This window comes from Mustela nivalis, assembly GCF_964662115.1.
Source record: "Mustela nivalis genome assembly, chromosome: 17".
Lineage (NCBI taxonomy): Eukaryota > Metazoa > Chordata > Mammalia > Carnivora > Mustelidae > Mustela > Mustela nivalis.
Genome location: NC_139036.1, coordinates 44,302,909 through 44,323,307, shown reverse-complemented (window position 1 = coordinate 44,323,307; position 20,399 = coordinate 44,302,909). Strand labels below are relative to the sequence as shown.

Genomic DNA, 20,399 nt, shown 5'->3' with positions numbered 1-20,399 from the left:
TAAAGATTTTATTTATTTATTTGACAGACAGAGATCACAAGTAGCCAGAGCAGTAGGCAGAGGCAGAAGTAGAAGCAGGGTCCCGGAAGGAAGAAACAGGCTCCCAATTGAGCAGAGAACCCTATGCGGGTCTTGATCGCAGGACCCGGGGATCATGACGAGCCGAAGGCAGACATTTAATGGACTGAGCCACGCAGGCACCCCTCAAATTTATTAATAGGTTAAAAAAAAAAACACCACAAATCCTCCTTGTGTCAGTCTCCTGAAAACCCCTCAGTGATGGCCACAAGCTTAGACTCTCTAACTGGGCTCACAAAGCCCTTCATGGGCTGCCCCACCCAGCCCCCACAGCCTTACCCCTTCCTACACTGCACTCTACCGCTCCCGCTGAGAAGAACTTCTCTGACCTTCCTGCAGTTCCTGGAAAGCACCACTTTCTCTTTTGCCTCGAAGCTTTTGCACAGGTGACTGCTCGCAACACTCTATTCATCATTCAGGTCTCAGCTCAGATGTTGTTTCCTCCAGGAAGTCTTCCGTGATCCGAAAAGCTGGGGTTTGACGCCTCTTCTATGAACTCTCATAGCACCCTGGACTTGACTAGCTCCATGTTCATCAGGCTGCAGTGTCATTTCCGCCGCTTCCCCTGTCCCTCCCACTAGAGCCCACCCTGCGAACAGGAGGGGAACCAGGTCTGCATTGCTCACTGCTGCTTCCCTAGCACCTTTGAAGGAGCTTTCTACACACTGGTGGAGGAAAGGAAGAGAAGAAAGGAGGAAGAGGGATGTCTGGGTGACTCAGTTGGTGAAGCACCTGCCTTTGGCTCAGGTTATGATGCCAGGGTCCTGAGATCGAGTCCAGCATCGGGCTCCTTGCTCAGTGGGGAGTCTGCTTCTGCCTCTGCCTGCTGCTCCCCCTGCTTGTGCGCTCTCTCTCTCTCTCTCATGCTCTCTATCTCTGACAAATAAATAAAATCTTTTAAAAAATAAAAGAAAGAAAAGAGGGGCGCCTGGGTGGCTCAGTGGTTAAGCCGCTGCCTTCGGCTCAGGTCATGATCTCGGGGTCCTGGGATCGAGTCCTGCATCGGGCTTTCTGCTCAGCAGGGAGCCTGCTTCCTCCTCTCTATCTCTCTCTGCCTGCCTCTCTGCCTACGTGTGATTTCTCTCTGTCAAATAAATAAATAAAATCTTAAAAAAAAAAAAAAAGAAAGAAAGAAAAGAAAAAAGAAAGAAAGAAGAGGAGGGGGGAGAGAAGGAAAATAAGTTGATTTAAAAGATGGAACATCTCAGGATAAGGCCAGGATTCAACCATGTGTATGGACCTCATAGACATTAGGTATAAAAGACAGGGCCGCCTGGGTGGCTCAGCGGGTTAAGCCTCTGCCTTCGGCTCAGGTCATGATCCCAGGGTCCTGGGATCGAACCCCACATTGGGCTCCATGCTCTGCGGGGAGCTTGCTTCCTCCTCTCTCTCTTCCTGCCTCTCTGCAGGCAAATAAATAAATAAATAAATAAATAAATAATAAAATCTTTAAAGAAAAAAAAGAGGACATATTATATTATTCCACTTCTAGAAGTTCTAGAACAGATATAATTGATTGTGATAGAAATCAGAATTCCCTAGAAGATAGCGGAGAGAAACCGTCCTATAGCTTTTTTTTGGAAAGATTTTGTTTATTTATGGTGCACCTGGGTGGCTCAGTCGGTTAAGCTCTTAGGCATCTGCCTTCAGTTCAGGTCATGATCTCAGGGTCCTGGGATCAAGCCCTGCGTCTGGCCCTCTGCGCCCCTCCCTCTTGCTTTCTCAAATAAATAAGTTTTATGAATTTTATGAGTATTGACACATGTAAAGATTAATTCATCTAGGGGCGCCTGGGTGGCTTAGTGGGTTAGACCTCTGCCTTCAGTTCAGATCATGATCTCAGGGTCCCGGGATGGAGCCCCACATCGAGCCCCACACTGAGCTCTCTGCTCAGTAGGAGCCTGCTTCTCCCTCTCTGGCTCTCCTTGCTTGTGTTCCCTCTCTCTCTGTGTCTCTCTCTGTCAAATAAATATGATCTTAAAAAAAAGAAAAAAGACCAAAAATTTGTCTATCCACTCTTTGTACATCTATCTGTTCCCTTCCTCCCCCAAGCCTCCAGTGGTTTCTTGTAACTACGGCATTAAGTCTGGTCTCCTTGGCATTAAAACATTCCACCATCTGCCCCTTGGTCACCTCCCCTTCTAGACTTCTCTCTTTTGCCTCATGCCCTCTCTCCCCGGATCCACCCTCCTGTGCTGCTTCCATGCACCCCTTACCAGTACAGGTTCGCCAATCCATCAAGAGGTTGGCGATCCATGCTTTTTCCTTATGAGACTCCCGCCCACCTTCATGGGATTCATTGCTCCCCCATCTTGCCCTTCTCAGCACTTTTGCTTGCAGCCAAGTAGCATGTAACCTGACCTCCTGCAGATCAGAGCTATTTATATATGTTTCTCTTCCTGTCTAGAATGTCTCACGTGGGTGTAGACAGACCTCAGTCCCTTAGATTGATTGACCAATAAACCCTCTAGAAGTCAGAGACAAGATCAGCGATCAAACCTCTAGCTCAAGCTCTCAACTCGGGTCTGAACATCAGAACCACATCAACTGCATACTGGATATCTTCTCCTTAAAGTAAATGTGCTCAAAACTGAATTTATGGGCGCCTTGGTGGCTCAGTGGGTTAAGCCTCTGCCTTCCGCTCAGGTCATGATCTCAAGGTCCTGGGATCCAGCCCTGCGTCGGGCTCTCTGCTCCGCAGGGAGCATGCTTCCTCCTCTCTCTCTGCCTGCCTCTCTGCCTACTTGTGATCTCTCTCTCTCTGTCAAATAAGTAAATAAAATCTAAAAAAAAAAAAAACAACAACTGAATTTATTACCTCCTTGTGGCGGAGACAATCAGGCTTACCATGTATTCCCTGTGCTCCCCTATACTTTCCAACGCTCTGTAGTCAGGAGAGGCCACAAGACTGGTTCTGGCCAGTGAAATGTGGATGGAAATGATGCACACAGTATCCAGGCTAGGGTAGTAAAACGCACCCCCCCACACACACTCCCACAGTCCTCTAGTAGCTCTCTCTTCTCCTGCTGTGTAGCTGAGGGCTGAGGACAGGAGTGAAGAAGCCATGCGTTGTAGCTGGTAGAGCCTCTGTCAGCTTGGATCCCTGAGTCGCTGTATGGACTAGAGACTCCCGCTGACCACACGGGACCTGTAGTGTGAGTGAGAAGACAAAAGAAGTCTTTGTTTTGTTAAACCAATGAGATTTTGAAGTTATTAATTACTGTAGCATAACCTACATGATCTTAATAGATTCTCCACCCTCAAATCTGCATATCATCTTTATTCCTTCCATTTGTGAATGGCTTACCATCCACCCAATAATCCCAGCTAGAAACCTAAAGCTGCTTCCTCCATCACTTTCTTCTTCTTCTTCTTTTTAAAGATTTTATTTATTTATTTGACAGAGATCACAAGTAGGCAGAGAGGCAGGCAGAGAGAGAGGAAGGAAAGCAGGCTCCCTGCTGAGCAGAGAGCCCGATGTGGGGCTCCATCCCAGGACCCTGAGATCATGACCTGGGCTGAGGGCAGAGGCTTTAATCCACTGAGCCACCCAGGCGCCCCCATCACTTTCTTTTTGATCTGACCAAGAGAGCTTGGGCGAGGCCTCCTCCAACCCCGGCTGGGGCTCAGAATCAGCATCCCACCTGAGTTCTCTACCTTTAAACTCCTCTCTTCAGCCATTCTCCACGTTGCCTCCAGAGTTCTTTTTCTAAAACACAGATCTGATCACAATACTCACTGGCTTAAAAACCTCTACTCGTTCTTTATTTTCTATAGGATAAAAGCTAAAAACCTGAGGCTGGCACCAAGTACCTTGACTGCCTGATTAAGCCACCTGGCCAGTGCCTTCCCTGCCACCTGGTCCTCTAACATCCAGACACATAGGATGCCCAGTAAGCCCTCAAACATACCGGGCTTTCATGGCCTCTCAGTACCTGCAAATATAGCTCCTACTACCTGGAAATCTCCTCCTTCCCTTGTCTTCCTGGCAAATTCCTGTTCCTTTTTCCAAAATCCAAGCTGAATGACTTCTCTATGGAGCTTTAGTCATATAGCCAGGCAGAATTATTTTCTCTCTCTTCTGTGTTGCTCAGGAACCCTGAACCTTCCTTCTGCTAGCATTTTTCACAAAAATTTTAAGAATCCAGGGGCACTTGGGTGACTCAGTCAGTTAAGCATCTGCTTTGGCTCAGGTCATGATCTCAGGGTCCTGGGATCGAGTCCCGCCATCGGGTTCCTTGCTCAGTGGACAGCCTGTTTCTCCCTCTCCCTCTGCTGTTCCCCCTGCTTGAGCTCTTGTTCTCTCTTTCTGTCAAATAAATAAATAAACTGTTAAAAAAAAACGAAAATGAGTAAGTAAAAAAATAAATAAATAAGAATTTAAGGATCCCTTTACAAGTTTGAGCTTCCTACTAGGCTGGGAGCTCTTTAGCCGTAGAAATAGTATCACTCATCTTTGTATTCCAAGGGGCAAAGCAGGCAGACATGTATTGGAAACATGAGTAAATGAATGGATGAAACAAGGAAAGAATTTTCTTCGATCTGTTTCTAACTCACTGAATATACCATTTGGAGCCCAGAATTTCCTCAGTACGCAGTGTTTTGGTTAGCTGTTGCTGTTTAAAAAAATTACTTCCAAATTAAATATTTTTAAACAACAAATATTTATCATCTAGCCGTTTCTGTGGGTCATAACGTCAGGCAGAGCTTAGGCGGGCGTTTTTGACTCCCCAAATCTCACGAGGCTGCAGTTAAGCTGCCAGCTGGGGTTGGGGTCTCGGCCAAAGACTTGACTAGAACAGGGTGGGGGGGAAGGGAATCTGCCTCTAAGCTCACTTACACAGGTTTTGGCAGGCCTAGATCCCTCACCACGCAGGGAGGAGATTACACCAAGAACACCAGGAAGCAGGGATCACTGGGGACCAACTGAGAAGTTGCCTACCACATGTAGTCATGTCATTTTCCACTTTATTTTTTTAAGGATTTTATTTATTTATTTGACAGAAAGAAATCACAAGTAGGCAGAGAGAGAGGAGGAAGCAGGCTCCCTGCTCAGTAAAGAGCAGGGTGCAGGGCTCGGTTCCAGGACCCTGAGATCATGACCTGAGCTGAAGGCAGAGGCTTTAACCCACTGAGCCACCCAGGCACCCCAGGTTAATACCTTTGAAAGCAAAAATCTTGATCCCTGAGATGGTAGCAACAAAAAGCTCACCTAGCTCTGGTGAAAATGAATGAGTGTGTGTGTGTGTGTGTGTGTTTGTGGGGGGGTGGTGGCGGGTGTGCACACACGCAAGCATTTGTGCACCCAGAAGTCCTGAGAAGGAGCCAGTCATTTCTGCACATCTATAGTAAAAAGCAGAGATTCAAACCAAGGATTTTGTATGGTGACCGTGAGACAGAAGGCATGTATGGTGGTCCACAAGGAAGGGTATGTTGAGATAGAAGAACGTTCCATTCTGTTTTTCCCTCTAGGTCTAGAGTCAGCAAACTTGGGATCTGGACTTGACTTGGTACAAAGAGACTGTGGGGTCCTAGGGTTATCCATTTAATCCTCCTGGTTCTCCATTTCTTCTAAAGATTTTTTTTTTTTTTTTTTTTTTTTGACAGACAGATCACAAGTAGGCAGAGAGGCAGGCAGAGGTGGCAGGGAAGGTAGGCTCCCTGCTGAGCAGAGAGCCCGATGCGGGGCTCGATCCCAGGACCCCGAGACCATGACCTGAGCCGAAGGCAGAGGCTTAACCCACTGAGCCACCACGTGCCCCTCTAAAGATGTTATTAATTGATTTTAAGATTTTACTTTCGGGGCACCTGGCTGGCTCAGCTGGTTAAACATCAAACTCTTGATTTTGGCTCAGGTCATGATCTCAGGGTTGTGCCATTGAGCCCCGTATTGGGCTTCATGCTCCTGTGGAGCCTGTTTGGGATTCTCTCTCTCTCCCTCTCCCTCTGTCCTTACCCTCCTCTTAAAAAAAAAAAAAAAAAAAAAAAAAAAAAAAGATTTTACTTTTCAGTAATCTCTACACCCAGTGTGGGGCTCAAACTTACAATAGTGAGACCAAGAGTTACATGCTCCACAGACTGAGCCAGCCAGGCACCCCCGTCATGTAATCTTTTTTTTTTTTTTTTTTAAGATTTTATTTTTTTTTTTTAAGATTTTATTTTTTTTTTTAAGATTTTTTTTCCCCGTCATGTAATCTTTAAGAGCCTTTTAATCTCTATTATTCTGCTCTCTAAGGGAGGGGGTTAATAGCATGGGCTCCAGTGTCAGACAACCTGGGTTCAGGTTCTAGGTGATCGCAGTTACAGGCTGTTAACTTGAAGAGGTTACGTGATTGCTTTGGTTTCTGCAACCCATTTTTTTTTTTTTAAGATTTTATTTATTTAGGGGCGCCTGGGTGGCTCAGTGGGTTAAAGCCTCTGCCTCTGGCTCAGGTCATGATCCCAGGGTCCTGGGATCGAGCCCCACATCGGGCTCTCTGCTCAGCGGGGAGCTTCCTTTCTCTCTCTCTCTGCCTGCCTCCCTGCCTGCTTGTGATCTCTGTCACATAAATAAATAAAATCTTTAAAAAAAAAAAGATTTTATTTGTTTATTTGACACAGAGAGATTACAAGTAGGCAGAGAGGCAGGCAGAGAGCCGGTGGGAAGCAGACTCCCCACTGAGCCAAGAGCCCAATGCAGGGCTTGATCCTGGAACCCTGAGACCATGACTGAGCCAAAGGCAGAGGCTTAACCCACTAAGCTACCCAGGCACCTCTCTGGAACCCAGTCTCAGGAATAAATGAATTAATGCATGTCGGGGCACCTGGGTGGCTCAGCAGGTTAAGCCTCTGCCTTCGGCTCAGGTCATGATGATCGAGTCCCATATAGGGCTCCTTGCTCAGTGGAGAGCCTGCTTCTCACTCTGCCTGGTGACCCCCTGCTTGTGCTCTCTCTCTCAAATAAATAAATAAATAAATAAAATCTTTAAAAAAATTAATGCATGTCAAATACTTAGAACAATTCCAGATACATAGTAAGTACTTAAAGAACTTAGTTACGTCTCAGTAATCTACTGCTGCACAACAAAGTACACTAAAACCAAGTAGCTTGAAACAATAGCCATTTTATTATATCCCACAATTTATGGGTCAGGAATTTGGGTAAGGCTTGGTTGGGTGGTTCTTCTGTTCCACAGGCATCGCTGAGGATACCTAATGATATTCAGCTGATGGATGGGCTGGTCTGGGTAAAATAAGATAGGTAAAATTAAGATGACTTTACCTATCTGTCTAGTGTGTTAGTGGTGATGGCTGAAAGGCGGGGCTCAGCTAGAACTATTAACCAGAGCACGTACACGGGGCCTCTCTCGCATGGTGGTCTCTGGATAGTCTAACTTCTTATATGCCAGCTCTGTCAGCCCGAGGGTGAGGGTTCCCATGAACAAGGTCGAAACTGCATGGGTTTTCATGACCCAGACTTATCCGTCCCATGACATCACTTCCACCATAGCCAACTGGTCAAAGGTGAGGAGTCAAGGGGAGGAGACATATGCTCCGCCTTTCTACAGGAGAGTCAGATAATTTGAAACAAGGTATTATAGCCATCTCACTTTCTGCCCCCCAAGGAAGTTTCCCATATGAATCTTACTGGGATGTCAGTAGACCAATCTATCCTTCTTTCTCTAACAAGGAATTGGGATTATGTCTCCTGAGACATCAAGGCAACCAGTTCGCACACATATATCCGTCTACACACACCCAGACATAGTTGCACAATCAGATCTGGTACATACGTAGAGCCAACGCTTCTTCCATCTGTAGCCATGTCTCAGGGAGACCCAAAGTCCTGCCCCAGAGTTCTTTACCAGGAAGTTCAAATTCACTGGCCATCCCTGCTCCTGTTGGCACAAAAAGAGGGTGTTGGTAGGGATGGAATCCAGTCATTGATTAGAGAGAGGGCATAGATCCAAAACCCACTAACATTTGGCTTTCACATGTCCTCTGGTGTGTGTGTGTGTGTGTGCCCGCACCCCCTGGTTCTGATTGGTTCAAGTCAGTAAAGAAATGAGATCTGCCGTTGCGAGCAGGCAGGGGTGGCTCAGATGTGTGCTGCAAGGCCAAGCCAGCGTGAGATTGAAATTTTGCTGGGGCTCAGCCCAAATCCTTACTTAGATCAGCTCTGGCACTCTCCTCCACACTCATCCTATGCTCCAGGCACGTTCTCCTTGCCGTTCCCTGATTATGCCATGTTCTCCCATGGCTTTGCCCGTGGGGTTCCCTTTGCCTAGAAGGCCCTTGTTTTTTTCTTAAGAACCCCAGTGTTTGCCTTTTGTATCACATGATACAGCCATCATCTGCTCATACGTCCACTTTCATCAAGAACAGAGACCATGCTCTAGTCATCACTGTCTCCCCGTGCCTGGGAGAGAACAGTGGTCAACACTGGTTGAACCAATGGCTGAACCAATAAGATTTAGCAACTATTTCTCCTCCACATCTCTGTGCTGCCCGGCTCCATCCCACGTCCCTGGGCCCCTATGAGAAGGGGCAAAGGTCTCAAAAGCCAGCGTGGAAAGTTTGGGCTGGATTCTCGAGTCTCTAGGGAGACTCTGCAGAGTCTCAGAAAACAGGACAGGACAGAGTGCTGAGCTGTAGGGGTGCGGCCCGCAGACCCAGAGGCACTCACACTCCTAATGGGAAAAGCCAGAGGATCCTGCAAGATTTTTCCAGGGTGGGGGAGGTTGTCTTAAAGTTTTCAAGCCTCAGTTGAAATTGTCCATAAACACACCTGGTTCTGTTGGGTTAAGTATTAGGGTCTGTCGGGAATACTCAGACCTGGACCTGAGCCAGCACCTTCCGGGAAGAAGAGGATTCTGGCCGCAGGGGTGGGGGCAGGTGCAGCTGAGAAAAGAGGTCCCCAGGACCAATCGAATGTGCAAACAAACCCCCCAGGGCATCTTGTTAAAATGCGGCTTCTGATTTGGTAGGTATGAGGTCAGATCCAAGATTCTGCTTTTTTAGCAAGCTCCCAGGTGATGGTACTGGGGGGGGGGGTGGCAGGGGAGGGGTGGAGGGGAAGACTGGGCAGAATGCAGATGGACTCACACTTTGAATTAGAAAGACCTAGAAAACTGGCGTTAAGATCCAGACCCTGAGGCTCAGGCCTTAGATGGAGAGGCAGCCATCAGCCATGTTACAAAAATGTTGCGGAGATCATGAGATAATGCAGTATAAAGCCAGCCTGACACTCATCTGATGTACTTGGGAACCTTTACATTCTCTGATTCTCTGACCATGACAGACATCACTAGTGGATTCCAGCACTAGCTTCCATCCAACCGAGAGGATGCCTCAGAATCCATCTTAACACAGTACTCTGGGGAGCCACTACCAATTCATGACAGCTGGCATGAGGAATGGCCCCATTTGCTACTTCCGGTATTGTGGTTAAGAGTCTGACTGCTTTCCCTCTTCTCGGACTGGCTAGATGCCCTCTAAACAGCTGTTTCCATGAAATCCGGTGACTTTAATATGCTGTAATTTGAGGTAAAGACGGCACTCATTTCATGGCTCTTGTGAACATTAAATGCTATTATGAAAGTATAGTGCTTAGCACGGCGTCTCGCCCATAGAAAGTACTCAATAAATTATGGCTACCACAAAGGATGAATGGGTGGACTGCATAGTTGGAGGGGATGAGAGGGGAGGGGTGGGAAAGAGGAAGGTGAGGGAGAAAAGCCAGAGCTCAGAGTGGGGAAGAAGAGGTTGACAAAGACCGTGCCAACCTCAGGGGGTGGCTGGAAGATTTTAGCTCACTCTGGATGGAACTGAGCCCCCTACCACCACGAAAGCTGTTTGAGGGGAAGGGGTGCCTGGTACTTATCATCTTGGGAGTTCTAAGCTCAGAAAGTCTTGTCAAGGAAAATTGTGAATGACTTGGAAATGGTTAAAATAATGACTCTGGAGGGGGGATTACTGTGTCTCCTGGCAGGTTATGTCTGAGTTTTATTATCGTTGAGTTATTTTCCAACTCAGGTGACTGATAATAATGGAAATTATTTTTGGCCATAAGATGTGAATTGTGTCTGGTGAAGACACAGTTGATATCACCCAGTGAGTATTGCCTAGTTGTCCATGAAGCAAATCTACGTAACGTTCGTATATCGAATACCTAGATATCTTTCCATTCTTCAGAGTCTCCTTGACATCTTACAGATTCCTTCATTAACTGAGGAGTTAAATGAAAATGTTGATGTGTTTATTGTGTGTATTTGTATAAGAGTAATTATTCTCTCTGGTAGAAAAAAAAATTTTTTAACATTCTCCTTAGCAGCACAGACTGAGCAGGAGGTTTCCAGAAACTTCTGTCCTAGAACTTCTGTCCTAGAAGCAGGTCTCGCATGCTCAAAAAAACAGATTACATATGTCAGGTTTATAAGGGATTACGCGCAATTTTATTGCATGCTTTATACTATCCAAATAGATACATCATGATTCCATATTTGAACATAGATATATTCTCAAACACTTATATAGTAAGCTTATTTAAGAAAACATAAAAACTCAGAAATCCCATTAATCCATTCATTGGCTTAAACTAGATGGTCTCCATGTGGGCGGGGACTGAATTTGTGCTTCTCTATAGTTTGGCAAGCTCCTGAGCCATGGTAGGCTTATACTAACTATACACTCAGTACTGAGCCAACACAGTAAATAAGCATTTACTATGTGCCAGCCACTGCTTACTTGAGGGGCGCCTGGGTGGCTCAGTGAGTTAAAGCCTCTGCCTTCGGCTCAGGTCATGATCTCAGGGTCCCGGGATCAGGATCCAGCCCCGCATCGGGCTCTCTGCTCGGCGGGGAGCCTGCTTCCTCCTTTCTCTCTGCCTGCCTCTCTGCCTACTTGTGATCTATCTCTGCCAAAGAAAGAAATAAAATCTTTAAAAAAAAAAAAAAAAGATTTTACTTGAATCAGATTGTTTAATCCTCAAACCAGTCTTGAAAGGTAAGTATTATTACTATTCCTATTTACAGATAATGTACAGAGAAGTTAACTTGCCCAAGGTCAACACCTAGCAAGTGGCTAAGGCAGATTCATGCCCAAGTTGTCTGTCTCCAGAGCCTGTGATCTTGGGCACCCACTATGTGCCAGGCGTATTGCTAGGCTCAGGGATACAGAGATGAAAGACCAAACATGGGCTACCCCTCAAGGAGGTCATCGTCATGAAAGGAGACGAACAATAATGGTGATGTGCCGGGACCATAGAGAACAGTGTGGGGACAGGATTGGCTAGGGGTACGGTTGTCTGCAGAGGGGCCACTCGACCTCAGGCACATTCTGAGGCAATAAGAGTTACTATCTAGGCTAAGGAAAGGGAAGGACATTTGAGCCACAGGAACAGTACTTGCAAAGTCATGGAGCATGGTGGGTCTGAGAACATCAGAGTTCTGGAGAAGGCACAAAGGAGTGTAGGAATGGACAGTGGGAAGTGAGACTAGAAAGCGAGGAGCCAGATCCAGACCTTGGTAAGCCTTATGTGCTGAGGGAGGGAGGGGGTTGGGACACTCTCTGGAGGCCTTGCAAGACTGTGACCAAAAGACATTCAACCCAGTAGGCAGAAATCCCTTCAAGCCACATCCCACCCCACAGAGTTCCCTGGGAGGCCTAGACCCAGAGGGAAAGGCAGGGACACACCCAGTGCCACCTGGAAGCAGTGGCTGGGACCCCCCCCCCCAATTCCTGCTGCTGTGCCCCAGCCCCCACCAGCACAGCATGGCCACTCTAGGCCCACTCCCTGCTGTCGCATTCCCCCTTGAGGGTGAGGCCAGAGATGAGAATCAGGCGCCCTCCCTTCCTCCATCTCTTCCCTGCCCGCCTTCTGACTCTACCACCCTCAGCAGCTGCAGGGCTTGGCACACCCATGGCCCCCATCAGAGGAAGAACAGGAGACCGGAGCTTCCTGGGGGAGCTGGGACGCTGGGCTGTGCCCTCCCCTCCCAGCGGGCTGAGGCTGGTGATTAGCTGGGTTAATTATATCCAAACCATTTCCGATTGGCACAAGCCCACCCACCCACAGAGCCTGCCCAGAAGGCGTGCAGGCCCAGCCGGGGTCAGGATGCCAGGGCGCCTGCTACCCTGGGAGGGGTCCTGACCCCAGCCGGGACCCAATGGGGAGGGTGGTGGTCCTCCCAGTTCCAAGACCTCCTCCCCTCCCCTCCCCCCAGGCCGCCTCCTCCACACTGGCTAACCCCATCCTCCTTTTTCTCCGGTCCCAACACAAATCCCTTTCCTGCCCCTCCTCCTCCAGGTTTGGAATGAAATCTCGGGGCTCTGAGTTCCGCAGGAGGCCCCTACATAAACACTCTGATTGGGGCTAATTATAAGGGCCAGGTTGGGAGGCTGGAGCCTTCAGAAAGCTTGGCTCTCAAACAAAGGGCCCAGGGCTCAGCCCGCAGCCCAGGCCGGCTCCTCTCCAGGCTTCATTAGGAATCAGGAGGGTCCTGGGCCATAGGCAGTCCTCTCTGAACCCAATCAGTTATTCCTGGGTTTATTCCACGTCCCAAGTCCCGTCTTGTCCTTTCTCCAGGCATCAGATCCCAGCCCTGATCAGGCAATCTGGAAGGGCCACAAGCCGGCCAGCTGTGGAGGGCAAAGCCAGGCAAGGCAAGGCCCCGAAGGAGGGGCTCTCAGGCTGTGAGGCTGGGACTGGGGACCGAGGAGGAGGGTGGAGGGGTGGGGGGAGGCGCAGGGGTAGAGGGGAGGCAGAGGGGTGGAGGGGAGGTGCAGGGGAAGCCAGCTGTGACAGCCCTAGCCCTAATTAGCCAGCTTCAAAGCTGGCTGGAGAGAGAGACCGCCCGTGTGTGTGCCCTGCTCACTCAGGCGGGTAAGACATTTCTGTCCTTATCAGAGGAGAGAGGGAGAGAAAAACATGGCCCAACCACCACCGAGAGCCTCTGGACTGTGAGCTGGCATCCAGAGTCAGGTGCAAAACCCGGGAGCACAGGAAATCACTCTATTTTGTTAAAACTATCAGCAACAATAGGGTAAAAAGCCCTGAAGAAATGTACATCCTTTGATGCAGATTCTTTTAGGAATTAACCTAAGTAATGGGAAGAGGGCTACAATTTACAGAACTTTAATGTGCTGAGTCTGTACCCGCGCCTATCTAATCCTCACGCAAGCTCCCCAGACCGGTACCGTGGCCTTTTTACCGATGGGGACAGGGACTCCGAGGTCAGGCTCAGAGCGGATACCGTCTCGTGCCCAAGTCTGCACTCACGACCATGATCGGCCTGTGTGTGTCTGTCTTTTGCCTGTTTTTTCCCCTCGACTCCAAAAATATTACTCATTCCCTCGATAATCTGTTACCTTCCAGAGAGGCAGGGTTGAGGAATAATCTGGGTTGGGGGATGTTCCTGGTTTTATAGACCTGATGGTTTCCTCTCCTCCTGATCCCCCTTTCCATAGTAGAAGTAATTGGACACTTGTGGCGCAGATTCCCCCCAACACCGCCCCCCCACTCCCCACCCCAGGAAAGTTATAAAGGATGCCCATCGAAGAGGTGGAGAGACCCACTCCTCAGGAGGAGGAAATGTCTAAACCAGGAGCTGGAAAGCTAGCTTGGGGATGGGGCAAGGGGCACAGATAGAGAATTCGTTGACCCCCAAAAATTCATGCAAAATTGTGTGTTCACAGGAGTCTGGCCAATTTCTCCCAGGAGAAGCTCTAAAGATTTTTCAGGTTCTCAGATGGGTCAGTAGTCCAGTTTAAAATCCAACTTGAGGAAAGGAAGGGGAGTGTAGGGAAGGAAGGGACTGTGCTTCCGTGACGGAGATGAACAGAAGCACGATGCCCTAGAGTTGGCAGAATCTGGGCTTGGTTTCCCCAGACATGGGCCCCACAGCACCCTGGGACAGCATCTCTCCGCTTTTGGAATCCAGCCCAGATCTAGGGCTCCAACACCATAGAATCCAGAAGTCACCAGCTCCAGAGCCTAGTGATCCTCGCTGTTTGCGGATGTTTAGAAGAATTTTGTCGTGGAAAACTTGAGGGTCCTCTTCTGGGGCTGGTTCTTAAAGAACACAGAGTTTGCAACGAATGGAACCATTTTCAGGAGGAGAGTTAGGGGTGGGGGGTGGAAAAGCCAAAGTCTGATCAAGGGAGGAGGGAGGAGTCTGGAGGAAAAAATGCCCTAAGCCTAGAACCTAGACAACCAGCTTTTCCTTTGTGGTCTGGGGGTTGGACGGGAGAACAGGTAGGAAGCCTTGTGAGACCAAAGGCTAGTCTCAGGTGCAAGGCTTTCCTTTGGGCTGTAGACCTTCCACCAAAGCTTCCCTTAGTCCCTTTGGGACTACCCATAGGGTGACCAAGAAATCTGCAAAAGTAGACTCCCAAGCCTAGGTGTTTATCATAAGGGCATAGAGACCCCTCTCCAGGTGGGGCAGAGCTCAGACAGTTTGCCTCTGGGTCTCTGTTCCAGGCTCAGACTCTCCGAAATTTCCTGCACTTTGGGCTAACACTTCCCTCCTCTGAGAGCTGGTTCCTTAAAGCAGTGACAACAGCCAGACAGGAGTTCCCCCACTACTTTCTATCAGGTAATTAGCCCTTTGCCCCCCACCCACATTGGGGAAGGGGAGGGCATCTAGAACTGTCCTTTCCCAAAGAGGCAATTATCACGTATCTTCTCCCCCCAACACACACCACCAGAAAACTCATTTTTTCCATTTTCTTGAACCCTCTTCCCCTCCACTGGCGGGTGACTTTCAGGGAGGGAGGTTAAGAAGGAATAACCATCTTTGCCCAAATTCCCTCCCTCTCACCCCAGCTCAGGGAAGGAAAGATTATTGTGGGCAGTCCACCATGTGCTCCTGCTATCAGCGTGAGAGCCCACTGACAGATGTACCCAAAGCAGGCAGAGCTGGGCTCCTGGGGGCTTCGAGGCAGGAGGAGGGGTGCAGGGCAGGCTCTTCCGCGAAATCTTCAAGAGACCAGCTCTCCCCACCAGACTCCATCTCCACCACTGGAACCCCTCCCCCCACCCCCAGGCTTTCACCATTCTTTCCCCCGAGAGGCACTCACAATTTGTAATTTAACTCTTTCCTCCAGGCCTTGTGGGGTTCCTTTAGAATTTTGCAACAAATGGAGCTACAGGGGAGTGGCTCCCCTGCCTGCTGCTTTGATAGTTGTTATCATCTCATATTAGGACTTGGTACACGCCCTCAGTTGAGAAAAAGCTAGTTTTAACTTATAACGTTGACCCCTCCTCCCCCACACAAATCATTTGGTGGAAGGTTACATATTTTGAGAAGGGGGCTCTGCTGAAATCCCCAGGCTTCATACAATTCCAAACAAAGCCCCACATACGACTTCAATTACCACCAAACATTTCCAGGTCCCCTCCCCCAACATAAACTAACACACACAAACAAATCAAAGTAGGGGTTCTAACTTACTTTCTCCCTTATCCCAAAGAATGCCAACAAAGGGTGGTAAGGCACCCTTTCCCCCATATTTTAGCTAAAAAAAAGCAAGGTCTGGGGCAGGGAACCTCTTCTCTACCCCAACCCCCAACCAAGTAGGTCAGGGGAGAGAGAAAGGGGGGGGGGTGTGGTTTGGTTAAACTAATAAAATGTTACAACCCTGTTAAATACAATTAAAGGGCTAGATCTCTAGAAGATAATTAAATGTGCTTTATTATGATTATTAGCTTTTAATTTGCACTATTATCAAGAAACAGGAGATGGTGAAAAATTGGGTTCTGTGCCATACTGGTTCCACCCCACCCCTTGGTCTTCAAATCAATCATTTGGAGTTAAAATTCTAAAATTTTCCAAATAGTTGAGGGAAATGATGTGTATTGGAAATTGCAATCAATTCTCATACCAGCGGGAAAGACACTTTAAGAAAAGTCTTGCCTTTTATTTTGGGGTTTTAGGGAGAAGATAAGAAACATCTGTTATAAACATTCTATCAATCTTGAGATATAGAATGTCCTGTAAACACCCAACCCCACCCCCACAGTCACAAAGAGACTGCCTAGAGCCTTCTTCCAAAGCAAAGATACCCACTTCTTTTTCGTTTCCCTTTCTGGACAAGTTTGAAAAGAAGTCTTTTGTCAAAGTTAAACTAAAAATCCCACCAGCCTATCCGTCCCCTCCCTTCAACTCAACCCATTTTTATTGCTTTTTTTTTTTTTTGCGGGGGGCAGGGGAGACCCAACAACAAAAATCCACACATAAAGCACAAACCAACCTGCAAACTTATCTGAATGCCAGAGAATATGTTCGGTTGGGAAGTGGCAGGGAGCCAACTACAAGGGAAGGGGAAAGACACAAGGGCATCTCAGAACCCCAACATTTGTGAGCTAAGGCTCTCCCTAAAAATGGAGACAGTCAGGATTGGTACTCAAGGTAGTGGCGGAGGTGGGGTGGGGGGCGGTTTTGTTTCGGAACACATTTCACAAAGCACTACAAAGCACTTTCTGCCCACTCCAAGCGCTTGGGGCAGCAAGCTGAAAAGAAAAGTCAAAGAGAAGAATGATCTTCCAGCCTGCGGGGGGAGGCGGCCATTCCGCACCCCATCTCGCCCTGTCCCCCCATCCCACTCGCGGGGTTAGCCCGATCTCTTTGGGGAATGCTCCAAAGATCGAGTGAAGGAGACAGGACATGTGGGGAGAGACAGGGAATAAAACAAGAGGAACCCAAGTTGGGGAAACATCCAACGACTTCCACAGGCCCAGTGAGAAGACTCACAGATTTGGCTCTGGGAGTTGAATCTAACCCCCTCCTCCACCTCGTCCCAGAAACACCTCTTCCAGCAGGCCCAGCCCTGCCAAAACACCAAAATATTCGAACCAAAGTAGGGGATGGTGTTTGAAAAGGGCACTGAAGAAAGGAGAGGACCCCCCCAAAGCCCCCTCCCTTCATTCCTCAGCCTCGGGGCCCCTTGGCGCTCCCCCCTTTTTTTCCGTTTTTCTTTTAAATAGAAAATATATAATTAAATTTACAAGACTATTTACAGTTTTAATTACAAACCTGCTGGGGGCATCGAACAGAGTTCTCTTTAAAAAGCAACCTAAAAGAGAAATGGTTTCGATTGTTCTTTATTTAAAAAAATAAAATAAGGAGTCTGTAGGACGCCCCCCACCCCCACCCCCGCAGAGGCAAGGCGCCCCCCCAACGCCCCGTGCGGGCGCGCGGGCGGGGTGGGGGGGAGAGGCCCGCCTGGGGACACCGCCGCTGGGGCAGCCCCTCACACGGTGGTCTCGCCGTGCCGGCTGTTGGTGAGCCGGGTGTAGAACTTTCTCCACGAGTGCAACGTCTTGCCGGACCAGATCCAAAAGCCCGACGTGATGCCCACGATGAGCGTCATGAGGTATTTGATCATGTAGACGGTGAAGTCGGGCGACATGCGCGGCGTGTAGTGCGCAGGGCACGGGATGGCCAGGCTCTTGCAGTGCTGGCTCACCCACGAGCGCTCCCAGTGCTCTCGAAAGGCCTGCTCGTAGAAGTAGCAGGCGATGACGATGGTGGCCGGCACGGTGTAGAGCACCGAGAAGACGCCGATGCGCACCATCAGCCGCTCCAGCTTCTCCGTCTTGGTGCCGTCGTGCTTCATGATGGTGCGGATGCGAAAGAGGGACACGAAGCCGGCCAGGAGGAAGGACGTGCCGATGAACAGGTACACGAAGAGCGGCGCCAGCACGAAGCCCCGCAGCGGGTCCAGGCTATTGAGGCCCACGAAGCACACGCCGCTCAGCAGGTCGCCGTCAATCTGGCCCATGGCCAGGATCGTGATGGTCTTGACCGCCGGCACGGCCCACGCGGCCAGGTGGAAGTACTGCGAGTTGGCCTCGATGGCCTCGTGGCCCCACTTCATGCCCGCCGCCAGGAACCAAGTGAGCGACAGGATGACCCACCAGATGGAACTGGCCATGCTGAAGAAGTAGAGCATCATGAAGAGAATGGTGCAGCCCTCCTTCTTGGTGCCCTGCACGACCGTGCGGTAGCCGTCCTCGGAAAAGCGCTCGTTGCACACGACGCGCTCCTGGAGCACGAAGCCCGCGATGTAGGCCACCGAAACCATAGTGTAGCAGCCCGACAGAAAGATGATGGGCCGCTCCGGGTAGCGGAAACGCTGCATGTCCACCAGGTAGGTGGTGACGGTGAAGAAGGTTGAGGCGCAGCACAGCACGGACCAGGTGAGGATCCAGAGGCGCGCAAAGCGCGTCTCCTCCTGCGAGAAGAACATGGAGCCGTCGGGCCGCGCGGGCTCGCAGGGCGCCGCGCAGTCGCGCTCGCCCAGGAACTTGTAGCTTAGATAGGACGGCACCTTGAGAACGCGCGGGCAGTGGAACGGGTGCTCCAGCGTGGCGTAGCGCGGGGGAGAGCCGCCGCCGCCGCCCGGGCCGCCCGGGGTGCCCCCGGCCCCCGGCTGCAGGCCCGGCGGAGGTGCGGTGGTGAGCAGCGCCGGCGTGCCGTCCTCGGAGTGGTTCTGGCCCACGCAGATCTGCTCTGCGCCGTGGCGCGGAAAGTGCTCGCAGCGCAGGCGCTCGGGCCACTGGAAGCCGAACTTGTTCATGAGCGCCTCGCAGCCCTGGCGCGCGCGCTCGCAGATGGAGCGGCACGGCGGGATGGCCTGCTCCAGCACGGTGCACACGGGCGCGTACATGGAGCACAAGAAGAAGCGCAGTTCGGGGGAGCACTGCACCTTCACCAACGGGTAGAATTGGTGCACCTCCAGGCCCGCGTCCTCCTGGTTCGTGTGGCCCAGAAGGTTGGGCATGATGGTCTGGTTGTAGGCGATGTCCGTGCACAGCGGGATGGAGATGGGTTGGCAGAAGCCGTGGTCTGGGATGGAGATGCCCTTCTCCCCGTGGAACTGGGCCGGCCCAGCGGCCGGCAGCAGCAGCAGCGGCAGCAGCAGGCGGGGCAGGGCGCTGCGGGGCCGCATGCTGGCCGCCGCCCCCCACTCGGCTCCCGGGCGCCCCCCCGCCCCCGCCCCAGGCCGGAGACCGCGCGCCTTCCCCGCCGCCGCCTCGCCGCCGCCTCCCGCGCCTCTTTGCAAAGTTTGCTGGCGGCCGCAGAGTTGGGGAGGCCGGGCGGGGGAGGGGGGCGGCGCGCCTGCCGGCTAGCTCGCCGCGGTCCGACTGAGCCGCCCGAGACACCGCGCGCTGCTTGCCCTCTCTCCTCTTCTTTCTCCTCCTCTCGCCTCTCCCCTCCCTTCTCCGCCCAGCGACTCCTTTGTGCGTTCCTCCAGCCCTCACCTCGGCCTCTCCGATCCCAATTAGTCGGTTTCAAGGGGGCCCCCGCCGGCGGCCCCGCCCTCCTCTCAGCCCCCCAAAAAGGGATCCTTGAAACCGCCCCGTCGAGATCTAAGCACCATCCCAAAATGTACTCTCGGCCAATCAGATTTAAACCCCAGGACCAGCCCCGAGGGCTGGATTGGTCGACCACAACATAATGAGATCAGAAACCAGATGCCAACAAAACTTTCCCCCCCTCTTTTGCTTTTTAAAGAGACAAGCTATTATTATATTAAGGGCTGTTTGCCCAGCACAGGATTTCTCCGGAGTCGCGGCGGCGAGATCCGGAGACACACAAGCCCCAGAATTGCGGCAGACCCAAGCCATTCGGCCCTGGATCACTCTTCTCCTGGGGGCCTAAGGCGCTCTCGCTGGTACGGCTTCTTTAAATCCTTGCCTCCGCCCCTGCTCCTAGCACCCCACCTATTCCAGTCCAGTTTTTCAAATCAAGTGAAAAACCTCAACTTTAAAAAATGTTTCAGAGAGAGAAACACTTTTTAAAAAAAATGAGCGGCTCACAAGACATTTCTCTCAGCTCCTCCTCAAGGAGTGCAGACAAAAAGTTTCACCTCACCCAATACGCAGACCCCTAGGAGTTTGCCTCGCCCCTCCCCCTTAAACACACCCTTAAATAACCCTCTGAAAAATGAGAGCCTGTCTCTTTAAGAGGCTCTTAAAGGGGCCTGGACTCCAGGGCGTAATTGCCCCGTAGCGAGCACAAAGGAGCCCATTATGGTTCTTTGTGTTCGGTGGCACCTCAAAGTGAGAAAACTCAGGAACTTAGAGGCCCAGAGCTGGAGGGATGGGGCGGGGGTGGTAGGGGGAGAGGTGAAGGAGAATGGCCGAGAGCTGCGGCTTCTCCCTCCCCCTTCTTCCGAGGCAAATCTTAATTATGCAAAGTAAAGTTTAGTTGCCATAACGGGGAGGTCTTAATCGAAAGTTAATGGTGGGGGGTGGGGGGTGACGGGCAGTTTTGAGTGAAGAGATGACTTTCTTAGGCCGTTGGGGGCATTTTCCTCCTCTCTCCCCACCTCTGCCT

The 20,399-nt window shown here is 50.6% G+C and overlaps 1 protein-coding gene and 1 long non-coding RNA gene across 2 annotated transcripts; both read right to left on the bottom strand.

Moving 5' to 3' along the window:
- Nucleotides 1-7,165: 7,165 nt before the first annotated feature.
- Nucleotides 7,166-15,420, bottom strand: LOC309851318. Its single transcript, XR_014304717.1, has 3 exons — nucleotides 15,136-15,420; nucleotides 7,851-7,955; nucleotides 7,166-7,300 (listed from the first exon to the last, which is right to left on the bottom strand). It is a non-coding gene; the product is annotated as an uncharacterized lncRNA (long non-coding RNA).
- A 534-nt stretch (nucleotides 15,421-15,954) lies between these two features.
- FZD2 (frizzled class receptor 2) lies at nucleotides 15,955-19,438 on the bottom strand. Its single transcript, XM_082706375.1, has one exon. The coding sequence runs from the start codon at nucleotides 19,006-19,008 to the stop codon at nucleotides 17,308-17,310; it is 1,701 nt and encodes a 566-aa protein (XP_082562501.1). The 5' UTR covers nucleotides 19,009-19,438; the 3' UTR covers nucleotides 15,955-17,307.
- Between the last annotated feature and the right edge of the window lie 961 nt (nucleotides 19,439-20,399).